A 16874-nucleotide genomic window follows, 5' to 3' on the forward strand; every position below is an offset into this window, starting at 1 on the left:
CAAAAGTTGTGGACCTGACCTCAAGGACAGACCAGCCTTCTCGCATCTGTTCTTTGCCAATGATCTTATGCTTTTTGCCAAGGTTGATTTGAAAAATTGTACGAATATTAGAGAAACCTTAGACTCCTTCTGTGAGCTCTCGGGTTTGAAGGTCAGCCTAAGGAAATCTAAAGTGTTTTCTCCCTCAATGTTGATTTAGATTAGCGTAGTAAGCTTAGTGAAGTGCTAGATTCAGCTCTATCCCTAACCTAGGGAAATATTTGGGTTTCCCCTCAAACACTCGGGTGCAACCTCCCAAGATTTCAACTTTGTCATTGAATGGGTTCAAAACAAACTCCAAGGTTGGAAATCCAAGCTTCTTTCTATGGCCGGACGGGTTGTTTTATCTCAAGCAGTCATTTCTGCCACCCTAGCCTATGTTATGCAAGAATGCATTCTTCCTCAACAAGTGCTTAATAGCATTGACAAAATTAATCGGAATTTGTGTGGGGTCTACTGATGAGGTTAAAAAGATGCATATGGTGAGTTGGAAAAAAATCACAAAGCCAAAAGCAAAGGGTGGCCTTGGAGTTCGTGATGCTAAAGGAAGGAATGTGTCCCTGGTAGCCAAGCTTTGCTGGAGGATGGATTAATCCACTAATGCAAAATGGGCAGAAGTTTTGCGAAAAAAATACCAATTCAGACCTGATCGGAAGAGCAAGGCACAGTCTAGAGTGTGGACAGCTGTGTTAAAGGGCAAAGAAGTTTGTAACAAAGGTTCTAAGTGGACTATTGTAGTAATAGCTCCTTAAGCTTCTGGTTTGACAAGTGAATGGGTGCTGGAATGGTGAGAGAACTCATGGAAGGCCCTTTGAACCGTGGGGAGGAGTTTTTAACCATCAAGGATATGACTATGGATGGAGGCTAAAATTTGGGCACTCTTTCTTTTAATTTCCCCTCTTCCTTACTAAGGAACATTTATCTACTCCCTTACGTAGATTCGCTACGAGGAAGGATCAGAGAAGTTGGATTTCTAGCCTAAGTGGAGGTTTTGATCCAAAAAATGCTTATTTGATTGTGGTTGGAGAAGACTTGTTGGAACCTTACTTTAATGGAAAATGGCTTTGGAAGCTCAAAACCCTCCCAAAAATCCATATTTTATTGTGGAAATGCCTCCACCACAGCCTGCCCGTGAAGAGTATTCTCACCCAGAGAGGTATTGAGGGTCTAGGTGGGTGTGCTTTCTGCCCCGCTGCTGAGGAGACTATAGTTAATGTCCTTAGGGACTGTCCGATTGCTACAAGGTTTTGGAGGATGTTTAGGTGCCCCCTTGAGCCTTCGTTTAGTGAGGATTGGGCACTTGGCTACGGCTAAACGCCAAAACCAATCTCATGACAGTAGGTAAAGATTACCCTTGGAGCTCTCTCTTCCTCTTTGGAATTTGGCAACTGTGGCTTTAACGAAATAACAAAGCTTTCAAACAGCAAGATGCAAATCCAAACCTCCTTAAATTTGTTGAGATACAGGTCAAAGAATTTATGTATTGTGTAGTTGATCCAGGCAAGGAGAGGGGTACAATTGAGAAGGAGGTCCGTTGGAGTAAACCGCCAATTGGATGGCACAAATTGAACACTGATGGTTCATTGGTGGGAGCCAATGGCCTTGCTAGTTGTGGTGGAGTAATTAGAGATAGTAATGGTTGTTGGATTGAGGGCTTTGCAATGTCCATTCATGCTACCTCGAGTATCGCGGTTGAACTTTGGGCTTTAAGAGAAGGCCTCCACCTTTGTGTTGATGCGCATATCCAAGCTATACAAATTGAACTTGATGCATCCGCAGCAATATCCTTACTTGCTAGCAATATCAATTCTAATGGGGACCTCTCTGGTCTTATTGATGACTGCAGGGAATTATTGTTGTAGCTGCCTCAAGCGAAGTTGTCTCATGTGTTTAGAGAAGCTAATATCTGTGCTAATGCTCTTGCGTGTATAGGATCTGCTGTTTCAGATATTTTAATTCCCGTTTTGTTTCTCCCCCTCCCTGTGTTATTCCCCTTTTGCTGGCTGATTCCATAGGAATGTATCGACTTAGACTTTGTACTGCTACTCCTGATGTACTTGGTTCTTAGTTTTTAATAAAATAAAAATAAAAAAACAAAATAGAATAGAACAGAGCATGAAACTGAAACTCATGAGAGCACAGAAACAAAACCTAGAAAATAAAACTTACTGACAATTGTGTGGAATCGAAAGATGGAGGGAGATTGGTCTAACAGTAGTGAAGAAGCCTCCCTTAAGTTTCTCTCTCCAACACTCTCTGCATCTTATCAGTTTTCTATCTCTGTATTTCACGGTCACAAATGCTCTCTATTCTTTATATCTCCCTCTCTAGTTGTTTTTTATTTAATATATTAATATAGAGAAGCAGAGCATCGGGTTTAGGGTTTAGGTTTAGAGAAGTTTTATTATTATTATTATTATTATTATTATTATATTTTATTGACGTGAAAAATTGTAGAAGTTTCAAAAGCTTCGATTATATATATATATAGATTTGATGTTTACCCAAAAAAAAAAAAAAAATTACACATAAATTTGTTTCTATAATATTTTTAACACTTTTAGCTTTTTTCTACAATACTTTCAGAAAAAAAAAAAACCAATTAGTTTTTAACTTTTTTTTTACAGTACTTTTAGTAATAAACTTTTAGTAAAAAACTAAATAAGTTGTTCACAAACAAACCCTATATGTACTTGTAACCAATGAGTATGGCATTTATATCTCTGGATTGAACACCGAGACGAGACCATTATTTTGGGGTTGAATTGCTACTTTTTTTTCTTTTCTTTTTTTGGTTGAAAATTGATTAGACTGCTACTTGGCCTAAAAGCCATTAGCAATTTTTGTAAGATTCTTTTAGATGCACATTATTGCTTCTTTTTATTATAGTTTCGTTCCTTACAATATCCTCTGTTCGTGCCACAAACTAAGATAAAATTAAAAACAAAACAAAATAGAACTAAAAAAGAAATGGGAAAACACAACAGTTGATTCTTGATAGATGCAATTATAAAATCCTTAATTCACTGAAACTGCTTAGGAGGAGGCTAATGCAAAACAAAGCCTGTATGAGATCCTTTAGGCATTCCCCAGCACTGTCTTTATGAACAAACATTACTCTGTCAAAAGCAGTATAATTGAATTGAGGATACATCGGTATGGTATCAATGCCCCAAATGATTTAGGTTTCTCCAAATCTGTCTTTCAAAGGGCTTGAAATTTTAACCTATCCACATATAAAGTCAAGTTTAACAGCAGAAAGTTCAGGCCAGCATAAAAATCCAACCTCCAAGTGCAGCAGAACCAACCCTATAAACTCATTTGAAAGGGAATAATACCAGTTCTTCCATTACTTTAATAAATAGATTCCTTCCTATATATGGTGGCTGAATCCAAAAGGGCTATCTTGAGACATTACTAAGGTTTCCTGCAACTCTTAACCGCCATTTGGTCAGCCTCAAAACCTATTTTCTGCGGAACATGCAAATCAAGATGAGGTAAAATGATTACAAAGATTCCATGTTTCTTAATGCTCATCTTGGTAAGATAAATTCATGTTATCAATAAAAAGTTTGCTCACCTCATCCCTATTTAAGAAGAATTCTGTCCAGCTTTTGGTGCTGCCCTAGAGAGGTCCCTCAAAGTTCCCTACAGTTCATAGAGGTTCGTAAGTATAAATGATCAAATTTTGTGCCATTGCTCATGTAGAACATCGAAAAAAAAAAACCTCATGTAGAGGACAAAGTTCCACTAGTGCTAAAATACACACACACGTATGTGTATATATATATATTTGACAAGAACTTCCAATACATTGATACTTGTAATTTAAGAATCGGAGATAATTTGAAAGCTTTGCCTTCAAAGAATAAATGCCAATAGTGGTTTTGGCATTGTCTCAAATAAGAGCCAAAGAGAGGTCGCACCACACACTCATTTCTCTCTAGTCCATTAATTATTATCAAATAACACCCAGTGGATTTTTTTTTTTTTTTTAGCAAAAGGAAAAGAAAAAGAAAATGAGAGGTTACTTTTTCTTTCTATAGAAATAAATCTTTTTCATTTATTTTTCTCACTATAACTTATATGATTAAGTTAATCAAATGTAATTTGTGGCAAAGTACACTGGGGAATACATTCAAGGGAAGGCTTTTTACAAGTCCACAAGCATATGAGATTGCATTCAACACAAGAGCAATACAAAAATATACAATAAACAATACATGAAGACTACTACTTACCTTGCTTGCCCACATGAGTCCACATGCGTTGCAAAGGGTCTTTGGCCCTTCAGGACCACGTCGCATCATTGGAGTAAACTTCTCACTGATGCCACAGTGTCGACAGCTAAAAAGATTTAAGAGGAAACATCAGGCACATAGTTGCAATGATGATAAAATTAGATGGGTTAAAGATGGCATGAAATGGATGGCACATCAAGCACATAAATAACATATTTTTTAACATTTTGCTCAAAGTGATGTGCAATTTGTTAATTTAAGGTGTTACTAAAGTTTCCAATTGAATTTCCAAGGTCTCTCTAGATAATGCACCACTAGCACAAAGTATTACAGCAAATTTAAGGAGTTCGGGATTGTAACTACACAACCAACCCCATAGAGAGAGAGAGAGAGAGAGAGAGAGAGAGAGGGAAATCTAACCCATACATTGCCACAAGAAATACTGGCAATTTTTAATGCTTAAGATTGGTATGTCATGGTATAGCCCCACTTGCTAGGTTCAACCTACTGCATCCCATTTTTCAAATGATTTAAAGAAAAATGGACTCAACTCATGTACACAGGTGATGAAAAATCCCCAACAAAAAGTAAAGTGTACCAAATCCAAGACAAAAATGAGGGGGGTGGGGGTGGGGGTGGTGCAGAAGAAATTACATGCATACTAAATCCTCTATACTGCCTCATCTTCATTTTCCGACAAACAGAAAATCAACAACCAAATGAACCCACAAATAGAAGAAATTTAACGACCACTAAGACATAAAATCCTTGCAGTTAAACAAGTAACAGATGGTCAGCTTTTCCGCTTTATACTCACACAAAAAGTCACCTATGACCTGTTAGGTCTTGTCCCCTAAAATGGCTTTACTATCATCAACATCTTAAGGCTGCTGTCCAAGAGGAACCTTCACCATCCAAAAACTTTTACCCCTCAACATATTTTGCAGAATCCAAGCTACCCAAATAGATCCTGTTTTGGCAAACCAATACAAGATATGTTTCATAGCAACAGCAATATTCCATTCATGCACCATCTTTAGACCTACGACACCCTCCTTACATACACAAACCTTTTCCCATGCAACCTCGTCTCCCTTTCCCCCCTTTATATCTTTTTTTTCAGACAGCCTTGCTAAAACCTATTTCTTGTTCTTATTAGGGATTATCAGTCCTTTCTGTTTTCATGAAATTGTCCAATACCCTAATTACAGTTTCAAACTTAAATTCAGCTACAAAGATTCTTTTGCAATTCCTTGTCCATTATGAGATCTGAAAAGGACCACACACCCATATTAGTTAGTTACACATGCACAAATTTAGTAATGCGCATTTGGTACAGTACTAACCTACTATTGTTCAGATGCAACCCCTAGGTAAAAAATGCTTCATTAGAGATGATAGCCAAAATATTACACAAGTCAACCTGCATATGTTAGATAACAGTAGTCTTAAATAAAGACTCAAGTGTCAACCTAGCCTTTTGTTCCCGGATCTTCAAGTTGCAAACTAATTTACCCTACTATTATAACCATAAACTTCATTTAGTGACCCAAATGACAATTAACCCAACCAGACCTGAATCAAGCATGACTAAATGTTCTTCAGGAAATAAGACTATAGACACACACACGCACATGCACACACACGCACATATATGGATCATTAAGACTCACGCAGGACTCATGTAGTATATAATTCTGATATCTCCCATTTTCATGGTAAATATATAATTAATTCAAGGTAGACATTACAGAATACTAAATAAAATATGATAACTTACACAATCTCCAGATGCTGGGATCCATTACCGTCAGGACCCCAGCTCTCATCTGAGCCCCAACTTGTTACAGCTGATGCTGAATCATCATTATTGGACTTAGAAGATGTAAATTGACCTTTATTTCGCTGCATCCTACAAAGTGACAATAAAAAACAATGATAAAATATTGCAACTCCTAGTAAGATGTCATGCTTGATTTGGAATTTACTATACAAATTTCAGAATCACCACAATCTTTCCCTTTTTCCAAAATGCACAAACTTCATTTAAATGATATGGGTTGCTTACAATATCCATTTAAATGGATATTATACATCATAAAATAGAGTACCAAGAGTGGTATACTTTTTCTTCTTCAATAAAACCCCATGCCATTTCAAACCAATACACTCAAAATGGAAAGGCGAGAGTACTACATATTTTGCAACATCTTATGCTTTTCCAAAGAAACAATATAACTTGGCCTATAGAGTACAAGAAAAAAATAGCTCTACATATAATAAATAGATTTTCCTCAGAAGGTTTAAAAAGTTATGATGAAGACAGATGTCATACCTAAGAGCTACCTCTTTACGAACAGTATAACGAATTTTCTTGTCAAAGTTTCTTTCTTTTCGCTTTTCACGGAATCTAGCCAGTGAGGCATTTCTCTGAGGGACACTTAACCGTTGTGGAGTACCAGAAATTCCCTGGTTAACTCTTTGTTAGCAAGATACTTGAAGAGACAACATACATCATTAATTATTAGAACACTCAGAACAAGTGCCACTACCTGGTTATTATTGTGAACAGTTGCTGGGATGGCAGGCATGTTTGGAGGTACTTCCCGGCCCCCCAACAATAATAGCACAGCTTGAACCTGAGAAAGACATCTTAAAATTATTAAAAGGCAGTTTCTACAGTGCACCATTGCGTAGACAAGATAGACAATACTAGTTTTATGATAAATTGAGGATCATTATGAAAAACAATTCATGGTCCATATTTCCAGATAGATGCAATCATCACGTGTGTCCAAAAATAACTTTCATGTCAATACATAAATTTTACACAAAAAAAGAGTTGCAAATACATCAAATTGTATTAATGTTACATATTCAAACTAGTTAATCAGCTGGATCTAATCCATGAACTTGAAAAATTGTGCACTTACACTAATCAGCATTACAAGCTAATCTACATATGTACCATGTCACCTAGATGCAAACAACTCTTTCTTTTACTTTTCTACAGCCATGTGCACAAGCCGAGTGCTATGCTAATTAAGCTCAGCTCACTTTTATTTCAAGCGATCTCAAGCAAGAATTCCAACAACCTCCTAATCTCAATTCAAGCTAAAGTGATTACACTTTGTAGAATAAACCGAGTCAAGCCAAGCAAAAGGTTGGTCAAGATTAACTCTTTTACTTCACAGTTTTGCTTGAGCAGGCCAGTTATCTCTAGCTGAACTCAAGCATCAACCTGATGTCCAGACAAGCTCAAGTAACTTAAATTTTTATTCATTAAAAAAATTAATTAATTAATTTATAAATAAATAAATAAATAACCGAGTCAAGCTGAGCAAAAAGTTACTCAATATTGACTCTTTTGAAACACAGATCTGCTTGAGCAGGCCCCTTACCCTGTCGATATTAATCTAACCTCAAGCAACTCAAATTGTTTTTTAAGGCCCTACATCTTACCATTTTGCACCCCTGCATCTCCATACTTATACCCCTCTCCAATTAAGATTAAGATTAAGATCCATGTTAGAAACACCAAAATCTCATGTCACAACTCCAATCAAAAGTTTGTGTCCATAGATACATTTCATTGTAATTACTTGGTATCATTGCATTGCATACATCACACCCATCTAAAAGCCAACATCCTAACTTCTTGGATTATGTTTACAAACTCATTCTTGTATTCAGAATAATAGATACAAAGTCTCAAATTAAATACATTAACATGAATTCTTAAATGCATAATATTTGAACATAATCGCCTTCAATTCAGACCTTGAGCATATTGTTAATTATATTAATTGCACATATTCCACATCAAATAATAAACACCCAAATCTAATATATCAGATCATCAAGCATAAAAAGCAAAATAGCAACATGAACTAAACAATGAGGACAAGTAAAAAACCTTTTCAGGTGATACAGAATCGAACACATAAACCTGACCCTGAAATGACAGTGTAAGCTGGTCTCCAATATCACCACCGACTTGATCCACCATTGCGCTACGATTATCAGAAAGATTCCCAGCATCAGACGGGACATCCCCTTCATAACCCTCATTCCCACCACCACCACTACCATTCACATTCCCATTGTCATGATGATGATTATCATCCATCCCATTCACATTCCCATTGCTCATATGATGCAACCCATGATGCTCATACTGAAATTGCATTGGATGCTGTGCCTCGCTCATATGCATCCGCACATTATCTTCATGAATGTCATCCATTTTTCACTCCAATATATATCACAACAATCGAAAACCACTACTTTTCATACAAAAATTGCTGCTTTCTCCTTCAAAATCAATGTGAAAGCTATCAATTCAATGATCAAATAACCCAATGCACAATTTAGTTGACAAGAAATGCAGGAAAGCAACCACTTTTCACTCCAATATATATCACAACAATTGAAAACCACAAATTTTCATATAAAATAAAAAATCGCTGTTTTTACCATCAAAATTATTGTTAAAGCTATCAATTCAAAGATCAAATAACCTAATGCACAATTTGGTTAACAAGAAATTCAGGAAAACTGTAAAAGCAACCATTTTCGCACCGATATATATCACGACAGTTGAAAACCACAACTTTTCATACAAAAATTGCTGATTTCACCTTCAAAATCAATGTCAAAGCTATCAATTCAAAGATCAAATAACCTAATCCACAATTTGGTTGGCAATAAATGCAGAAAAACTGGAAAGCAACCATTTTTCACTCCGATATATATACATCACAATATTTGAAAACCACTACTTTTCATACAAAATTCGCTGCTTTCACCTTCAAAATAAATTTTAACACTATCAATTCAAAGATCAAATGACCTAACCCACAATTTGCTTGACAATAAAAGCAGGAAAACTGGAAAAGCAACAATTTTTCACTCCGATATATATCACAACAATTGAAAACCAATACTTTCCATACAAAAATCACTGCTTCCACATTCAAAATCAATGTCAAAGCTATCAATTCAATGATCAAAAAACCTACTGCACAATAAAGTTAACAAGACAATGTAGGAAAAGCAACCATGTGTGTGTCACAACAATCAAAAACTGCTATTTTTATATTCAAATTCAATTTGAAACCGCCATCAAATTCAAATATCAATAAAACGCACCGTTTAGTTGCTGTCACAGAACCGTTTGTGTGGTCTCTCACTCACAATGATTGAAAAGCACCATCAATTCAATTACCAAATAACCTTAAGCAACGTTTGGTTGCCGAGAAAATATGATATTTTTCTTTTCTCAGCTACCAAACAGGTTTTTCAATCAGTTAGCAAAATTTTTGAATTTTGAAGGATAGGGAAAGCCGAAAACTGGAATAGAGATGTCCTTACACTGGAATTAAACAATCCCCCTGTGTTGTTCTGATCCAAATTCCAAAATTATCAGAGAAAGAGGCTCCTGAGATCACCGGAGAAGTGAGATATCGAGGTGGATTTATGGCCGTTGGATGAAGTCCCGACCTTGGATGATCAACGGCGTGGAGAACTGTGCTGTTTTTTGAGAATAGATGTGAAGGGTTTTGTTTAGTGTATGAAAATAACTTTATAAATTTCTGGGTAAATTATAAAATTGTTCCTATTTTTTACATTATATTTTAATTTGATACTTAATTTTTTAATTGTGTTAATTTGTTTCTAATTTTAAGTTTTATTTTAATTTGCCCCTATTGTTAAGAGTAGGATAGAATTTGCTAACGTTTACTGTATAAACTATTATTTTCATATTGTGTAGATAGACACTAAGAATGCCACATCATATTGCATTGTCTTTTTTTTTTTTTAATGTGAGGGGCTGAATCTCTTTCAATTGAGTGTATGTTTGGGATCAAAATCTAGATTTCCTAATCCTTAAATCATGGATTTAGCTTATTTTGGTGTATTAATTTATACTTATTTATTTGTGTGGCTTTTCTGATGATGTAACTTTGCTATTTTAACAAAATTAAACTAAAGTTTGATTTTGTATTGATAATTTGATGGATTCTTTTGAGAGATTAGGGTCCATTTGAGAACAATTTATATAGTTGGAATTGAAAACTTGCTACTTGAATAGTACAATAGAACTTGTGAATAGTTTCAGAAATAAATTAAAAAATCAAATAAGCTGAAAGTTTTCGTCACTTTTCAAACAGACTCTTAGTACTTATACAAAGCTCTAGGATGAAAAAAGTTGGTGGGAATAGAATAAATAAAAAAATTTGTAAATTAAATCTTCCAATTCAAAGCTTAAACCTGTAATTAGGTGACGGTGTGTTAACTTTTATATGTGGACCTTTGATTCACCATCAAAATGATTAGCTCATCAAAAGCACATATTAGTCTAAGCCACATATAATAAGCTTAAACATCAACTCTCATATGAAGATGCATGTAGAAGTCAAATTGAACATGTGTAAGCTATCAGTGACTTATTTGGCTTACTTGAACATGAAAGGCCCATGTGATCAATTTCACGGGTAAAATCATCAAAAATTATGAAAGAGGACAAAGTTTAACTATAATTTTAGTTGTAGTAAATAACCACAACTCTAATCAGTATCTTTTTTTATTATATGTGAATTTTGGTAAATCTCACAACTGGATAATATTTTCTTTTTATATCTTCTATACTTGCAAATTTTTCAAAAAATAAAAAAATTAATAGTTGTGTCATCAATTAAATGTTTATATTTCAAGTTTTTGTAGTCTATAATTATTCATATCAAATATGTTTATAGTAAATAATATCTAATTATCACGAATTTTGATATCCGTGTTAAAAACATAAAAAATAAGCAATTTAACTGTTTTATTTTAAAAATATATAGACACATTAATTTTTTTAGTTAATTTTTTTTTTTAGTGGAAGTTGTAGTTTCTAGCTATAAACAAGTTTATAGTCAAAATTTTGTCATTTTTTCAAATCCAAGAAACAATTCTATTCATGTTGCCTTCCAAATGATAAAAGTATAAATAATTTAAACTATTTCAAATTAATAATTGATATTCTATTTGTTGATTTCTTTTCTTAATATGGTTTTTTTTTTCTTTCCTTTTTGCAAAAGACCAAAGTGCTAAACTACCTTTCATAATTTGTTTTTGGGCACATATGTGAAGTCTAGTCAATACGTATAAATAATAAAATAACAAGGGGATAAGTGTCATTATCCCAAATTTTAGGATAATAATTCATATATTTTTGAGAAAAATTAATTAAGTTAAATAATTAATATATTTCAAAACCAACCGACCAGCCAAACCTACCTAACCCCGGAATCCTTAACCCATGCGGACAAGGACACAAATATTACTATATATATGTACATCCCATGTATTCCAATCAACCACGTTATTTTACTCTCCGTCTTTCTCATTCTGACTCTCTGTCTCTCTCATTCTGAGTTTCTCTGTTTCACAATTCTCAGTTTGTTTCTCTTATTCTTTCTGTCATTGCCATTCTTTTTGTTTCACGAGGATCTGTGTTCACAATAGTTAACTAATGGCTTGTTTCGACCCTTTGGATTACAACGTGAGGTTTGAATCGTACAAGAGATTTGAGCCCAACAAGAGATTTGAACTGTACAAATCTAAAGAAGAGCCATCACCGATACGCATGGGATACTTGGAAATCCGTCTACAGCCAAGGTATCAACTCAAAGTTCTTCAAACCAGTACCGACGACAGCAAAGATGAGAAGCTGTTTACGCTTGAAGACGTTGTCTATCCGGAATTAGTTAAAGTACTCGATTTTCCTCGTTATGTCTTGGCCTCGCCAAAGAACATGGAACTAGACATCGTGGACACGCTTGAGAGTTTGCATCTCGACTCTTATCTTTGCGACTCTCTCAGTCCAATGATGGAATCCTTCGTCACGGCTGCTTCTGCGTCTTTTGGAGCCGAGAACTTTGTGGTGATAGCCCACGTTGAAGTCGTGAAGACTGAAGTGATTGGTGAAGAGACCGCTGCTCATTTGTATACGGATTCGGAATCAGAATTGGAAGCTGATTAATGATCATCAACGAGGAAACAATGTTTAGAGCTTTTGTTTTAGTCGGTTGTTCAGATGGGGTAATTATGTTGTTGTCCTATTCTGATTCGGAAAGAGTGGTATAGTGAAACTTAAATAGTTTAGGTTTGGATTCATATAGGTTGTGCAACTTTAAGTTGACGGTTCTTTTTTCTTAGTTTTCTTTGTGACTTTCTCTTTGAATCATTCATATGAAATATATGCAATTTAAGCATTAAATGAGATTAGAGAGTTTAGACACCAGAATTTCTTTGATTAGTCATATAATAATCAATGGCATCTTGTTGATATGAGAATTTTATTAATTAGTTAAGCTAACATTAATCTTTCTTGTAGTTTATCTTTTGATAGTCACTACTATATGGGTCAATTCTAACACAACACGTTAATTAAACGGATCAAAATTCTTCAACTTTAACACGGCTTATGGTACCTGGGAATGCCTCTAATTTTTGGTAAATTGAGTGCTTAGGATTGTGCTCAATGGAAAACGTTACTTCAAGGATTATTCGCGCGCTGCAAAAAAGCTTTCATATGAATCAAGAATTCAACTTATTCAATCTTTTTTATACAATATTTATTGCCTATAAAGGTCATTAAAATATATAACAGAATTAGAATTATCAGCAAAAGGGAAATTGTAAGTCAGGCCTGGGGGCTAAAGTGGCTTGGAAGCTTGTTTGTGTGCCTTTAAAGGAGAGGTTTTTTTTTTTTTTAGGGGGGGGGGGGGGTGGGTAAGCCTTAAAGGGGTTGACATCTTTGATGGAATGTTGTAAATATAAGTCATATTTTTAGAGTTGCGTACGATGCAGACAGTAGTCTAGATTTATAATAGTCAGATTGAGGCTGAGGAGAGCATTATCAAAGCCAGAAGATGGCAGATCAAAGCTTGAGTGGAAGCCAAAGGCAACTTCATTAATTCAGTTTGGAATAGAGATTTAAGCTGTAGATGTGGAATTCCTCTTTCTTTGCTTAATAAAAATCCTTGAAAATGTAATGAGGCACGAGCTGTTATATAGCTAGAGTTCAGCTTCTGCTGTGTTGTTCTGCTCGTCACTTAGTTGTTCTTGTGAGTTCGCAGCTTACTAGCTGCATCTGCATATTTGTACTTGTTTCTTTATTTAAGCAGAAAAGATACATAAGTGTGAAAAGTTAATTTTCCATTTTAAAGATGAAGAGGGAATTTCTTAACACCTCTCCTCCCCTTGTCCTGCCACATATTCATTGCTTAAATATTTGAATAAATAACTCATTTTTGTCTTCTTATAAACCAAAATTATATTCTATTATCAATGAACTTTTAGATTTAGTAAAACTCCTCTCATTGGATCAGAAGATTGTTTAGTGTTACATTTCGTCTCCTTACAAGTGACAATATACATATATACTAGTTTTAGTCATCACATTGCCTAAACTCACTCTGCTTGGGCAGTCTATATTGCCATTCTGCACCAATGTAAGACTTCCAAAGCATAACAAGCTTAACATATGATTGTTTAAGCTGAGCAAGTTGAGTGCTAAACATCAACCCACATCAGAAGATGCAAATGTAAAATTCAAATTGAAAGGCCCTATTTCACTTTCATTTGTCATTATCATTAAAATTTATGAAACAATTCACTGTTTGAAATCCAATAAATGATTCTATTTGTGTATCACAGTGAGAACTTAAATCAGTTTCTTTCCAAATAATCAATTTGTTTAGTAGATTCTATATAAACAATTGATGGAACAGTGAAATTGCTGTAGGACCATCAAATATGCTCTATTCATACAAAATGCTAATGCTAGACCGTGTTTTATAACAAAATTTTATCTTGTAATCTGTTTAGATGGAGTGATTATATTGTCGCCCTATTCTTATTTGGATAGAGGTGTATTTGAGGCACAGGATTGGATATGTAGGCAGTGCAACATTTTAGAGTTGAGATTTTCATGGATTAGTCACATACTAATGAAAAAACTTCTTATTAATTTGAGGATTTCATTGATTGATCAAGCTCTCATTACTTTAGCTTGATACTGTTTAATATGTCTGGGTTTATCCGTCACTTATGTGATAGATTTTTCAATATTGGTTACACGAATAGTTATAAAGTATAGCATTATTTTGTTCTTTGTTTTTCTCTTTTTGGTTATTAAAGAAACCCCAAAAGGGGTTGGACCTTTCTAATTATGATCTGATATGTTAATGACTCTTAAACCAGTTACTATTATCGATCAGCTTGGTACAGGTGGGGTTGGATACATTTGACCAATATTTGAAGGAATCCATGAAGAAGAATGGAGGCATTCAATTGCGCTGATTCCTGCAGATAACCTTGCCGAGGCAAGGTAAACTACATATGATGACCAGATGTAACTCAAGATCATCATCTGCTGATTTGGTTAACTGAATTGCATCTATGTCCAAATGTTAACAAGTTTTTTTTTTTATACACTTCATTCCTTTGACTAAAACTCAATAGCTGAGCATCAACAAAATAGCCTTTGCATCAGTCCCCACAACTTTAAATTATCTGACTTTGTTTATGTTGATGTAGATGGCCAGTTAATCAAATTTCTCCTTTTTGATTAAAGGGTTAACATTTTATTAATTGAACAAAAGAATTTGCAGAAAGGTCCCAAACAAACCAGAAACAAGCAACAAAAGAATGTTACAACCAAACCAATTACAACTAACTGCCGCTAATCAGCTAGCTATTAGCTAAACAACCAAAAGAACCCTGAGAAAAAAGTAAAGCTACCCAAATCAAAGACTGGAAAGGCGATATTCCATTTATTACACAGCATCCCATTGAGGAGAGAGCACTTCTCTTTCCTGCAAACCATTACCCCGCGTCTTACATCATTCTTGATAATACAAAAAAGACCTTCCTCATTCATGTAGTGGTTTACTTGAAAACCACTACTTTCCATACAAAAATCACTGCTTTCACATTCAAAATCAATTTCAAAGCTTGAGTGGAAGCCAAAGGCAACTTCGTTAATTCAGTTTGGAATAGAGATTTAAGCTGTAGATGTGGAAGTCCTCTTTCTTTGCTTAATAAAAATCCTTGAAAATGTAATGAGGCATGAGCTGTTATATAGCTAGAATTCAGCTTCTGTTGTGTTGTTCTGCTCGTCACTTTGTTGTTCTTGTGTGTATGCAGCTTACTAGATGCATCTGCATATTTGTACTTGTTTCTTTATTTAAGCAGAAAAGATACATAAGTGTGAAGAGTTACGTTTCCATTTTAAAGATGAAAAGGGAATTTCTTAACACCTCTCCTCCCCTTGTCCCGCCACATATTCATCTCTTAAATATTTGAATCAATAACTCATTTTTGTATTCTTATAAACCAAAATTTATATTACTATCAATGAACTTTTTGATTTAGTAAAACTCCTCTCATTGGATCAGAAGATTGTTTTAGTGTTACATTTCATCTCCTTACAAGTGACAATATGCATATATACTATGTTTTAGTCGTCACATTGCCTAATCTCACTCTGCTTGGGCAGTCTATATTGCTTGTAGTAATAATGCCTATTGGGCCAAAAAAAAAAAAGAAGGATATGTGGGGAAATTGAATTAATGGAGGCTACAATTTGAAAGTATAGAACCGTGCTTCGGGTGGAGCTTTGGAGGCTAAAGAGGAGAGTAGCTAAATATATTATGAAGGGAGTGGTTTTGGATATCTTTAGTCTCTCGTTTGTGCTCTGTAGCACTATGCCACAGCTTTGGTTGGTTCTACCGTGTCCATGGGGTTAATGATTATGATATGAAGGTACCGGTTCAGGTTGAGTTTCTGCTTTTGCGTGCTTCATTGTTTGTGGCTGCGTGCTTTATTGTGGCTGTTTATGTTTTTCGGTTTTACCTCATCAGATGGTTAAGAGTAAGGAAGGTTGCGGACTTTTAAGCTTGGCGGCATTCCAGACAACAGCAGCAACAACGATGGCTTGCCCAGAACATATGCACTTGTTTAAAGTTTAATGGAGATTATATTTTTCTTAGATTTACTCACTCTAGTATAATCTAAGAAGTACAGATATGGACACAGCTACGGATACAGACATGAATATAACACGATAATAAGAGCAATTTTTGAAGAATTATAACATAAAGGAGCAATTTTTGAACAATTATAACATAAAAGAGCTAGTAGTTCAGTACATAAATACGATACAGCTACGACACAGTAATTTTTGAAAAATGGGTATGATACGGGTACGACACCTTAAATAAAGTGTCAGTGCTTCCTGGCATATAAATTATTTGGTTTTATTACTATATTCATTCTTAATTGCTTTGAATAGTTCTTCTCATCTTCTTTTTTTTTTTTTTCTTAATTACTTTCGGTTTATATAATCTTACAGGAACATTGAACTCAAGCTGATTATTATTTTTAATTATTACTTATTTAATGAATAAAGATAGTTCATAACTTCATATTATTTTTTTTTTCCTTTTTTTTTCTGACAGTTCATATTATTTTTCTGACAGTTCATATTACTTGTTATGGGGGCGTTTCAACAAAAATATATCCCCACGGTACCAAAAACCA

General features: G+C 34.7%; 1 protein-coding gene across 4 annotated transcripts in view; it reads right to left on the reverse strand.

Annotated features, from left to right (window-relative positions):
• The window catches only part of LOC112026041 (GATA transcription factor 28), a 45216-nt gene extending 35353 nt beyond the window's left edge, over nt 1–9863 (reverse strand). Inside the window, exons 1-8 of one of the 4 annotated variants that reach the window (XM_065778754.1) lie at nt 9654–9861; nt 8197–8594; nt 6833–6919; nt 6616–6749; nt 6061–6192; nt 4281–4386; nt 3620–3687; nt 3000–3510 (exon numbers count right to left, since the gene is read on the reverse strand). In XM_065778754.1, coding sequence (XP_065634826.1) covers nt 3631–3687; nt 4281–4386; nt 6061–6192; nt 6616–6749; nt 6833–6919; nt 8197–8526 — 846 coding nt within the window. In that variant the 5' untranslated portion in view covers nt 8527–8594; nt 9654–9861 and the 3' untranslated portion in view covers nt 3000–3510; nt 3620–3630. Of the gene's footprint in view, nt 1–2999; nt 3511–3619; nt 3688–4280; nt 4387–6060; nt 6193–6615; nt 6750–6832; nt 6920–8196; nt 8595–9431; nt 9566–9653 lie in introns of those variants that run through there. The other 3 variants (XM_065778753.1, XM_024058713.2, XM_024058715.2) reach the window with 3 other exon arrangements.
• Nucleotides 9864–16874: the final 7011 nt, after the last annotated feature.

This window comes from Quercus suber, unplaced genomic scaffold (genome assembly GCF_002906115.3).
Source record: "Quercus suber isolate HL8 unplaced genomic scaffold, Cork oak 2.0 scaffold_190, whole genome shotgun sequence".
Classification (NCBI taxonomy): domain Eukaryota; kingdom Viridiplantae; phylum Streptophyta; class Magnoliopsida; order Fagales; family Fagaceae; genus Quercus; species Quercus suber.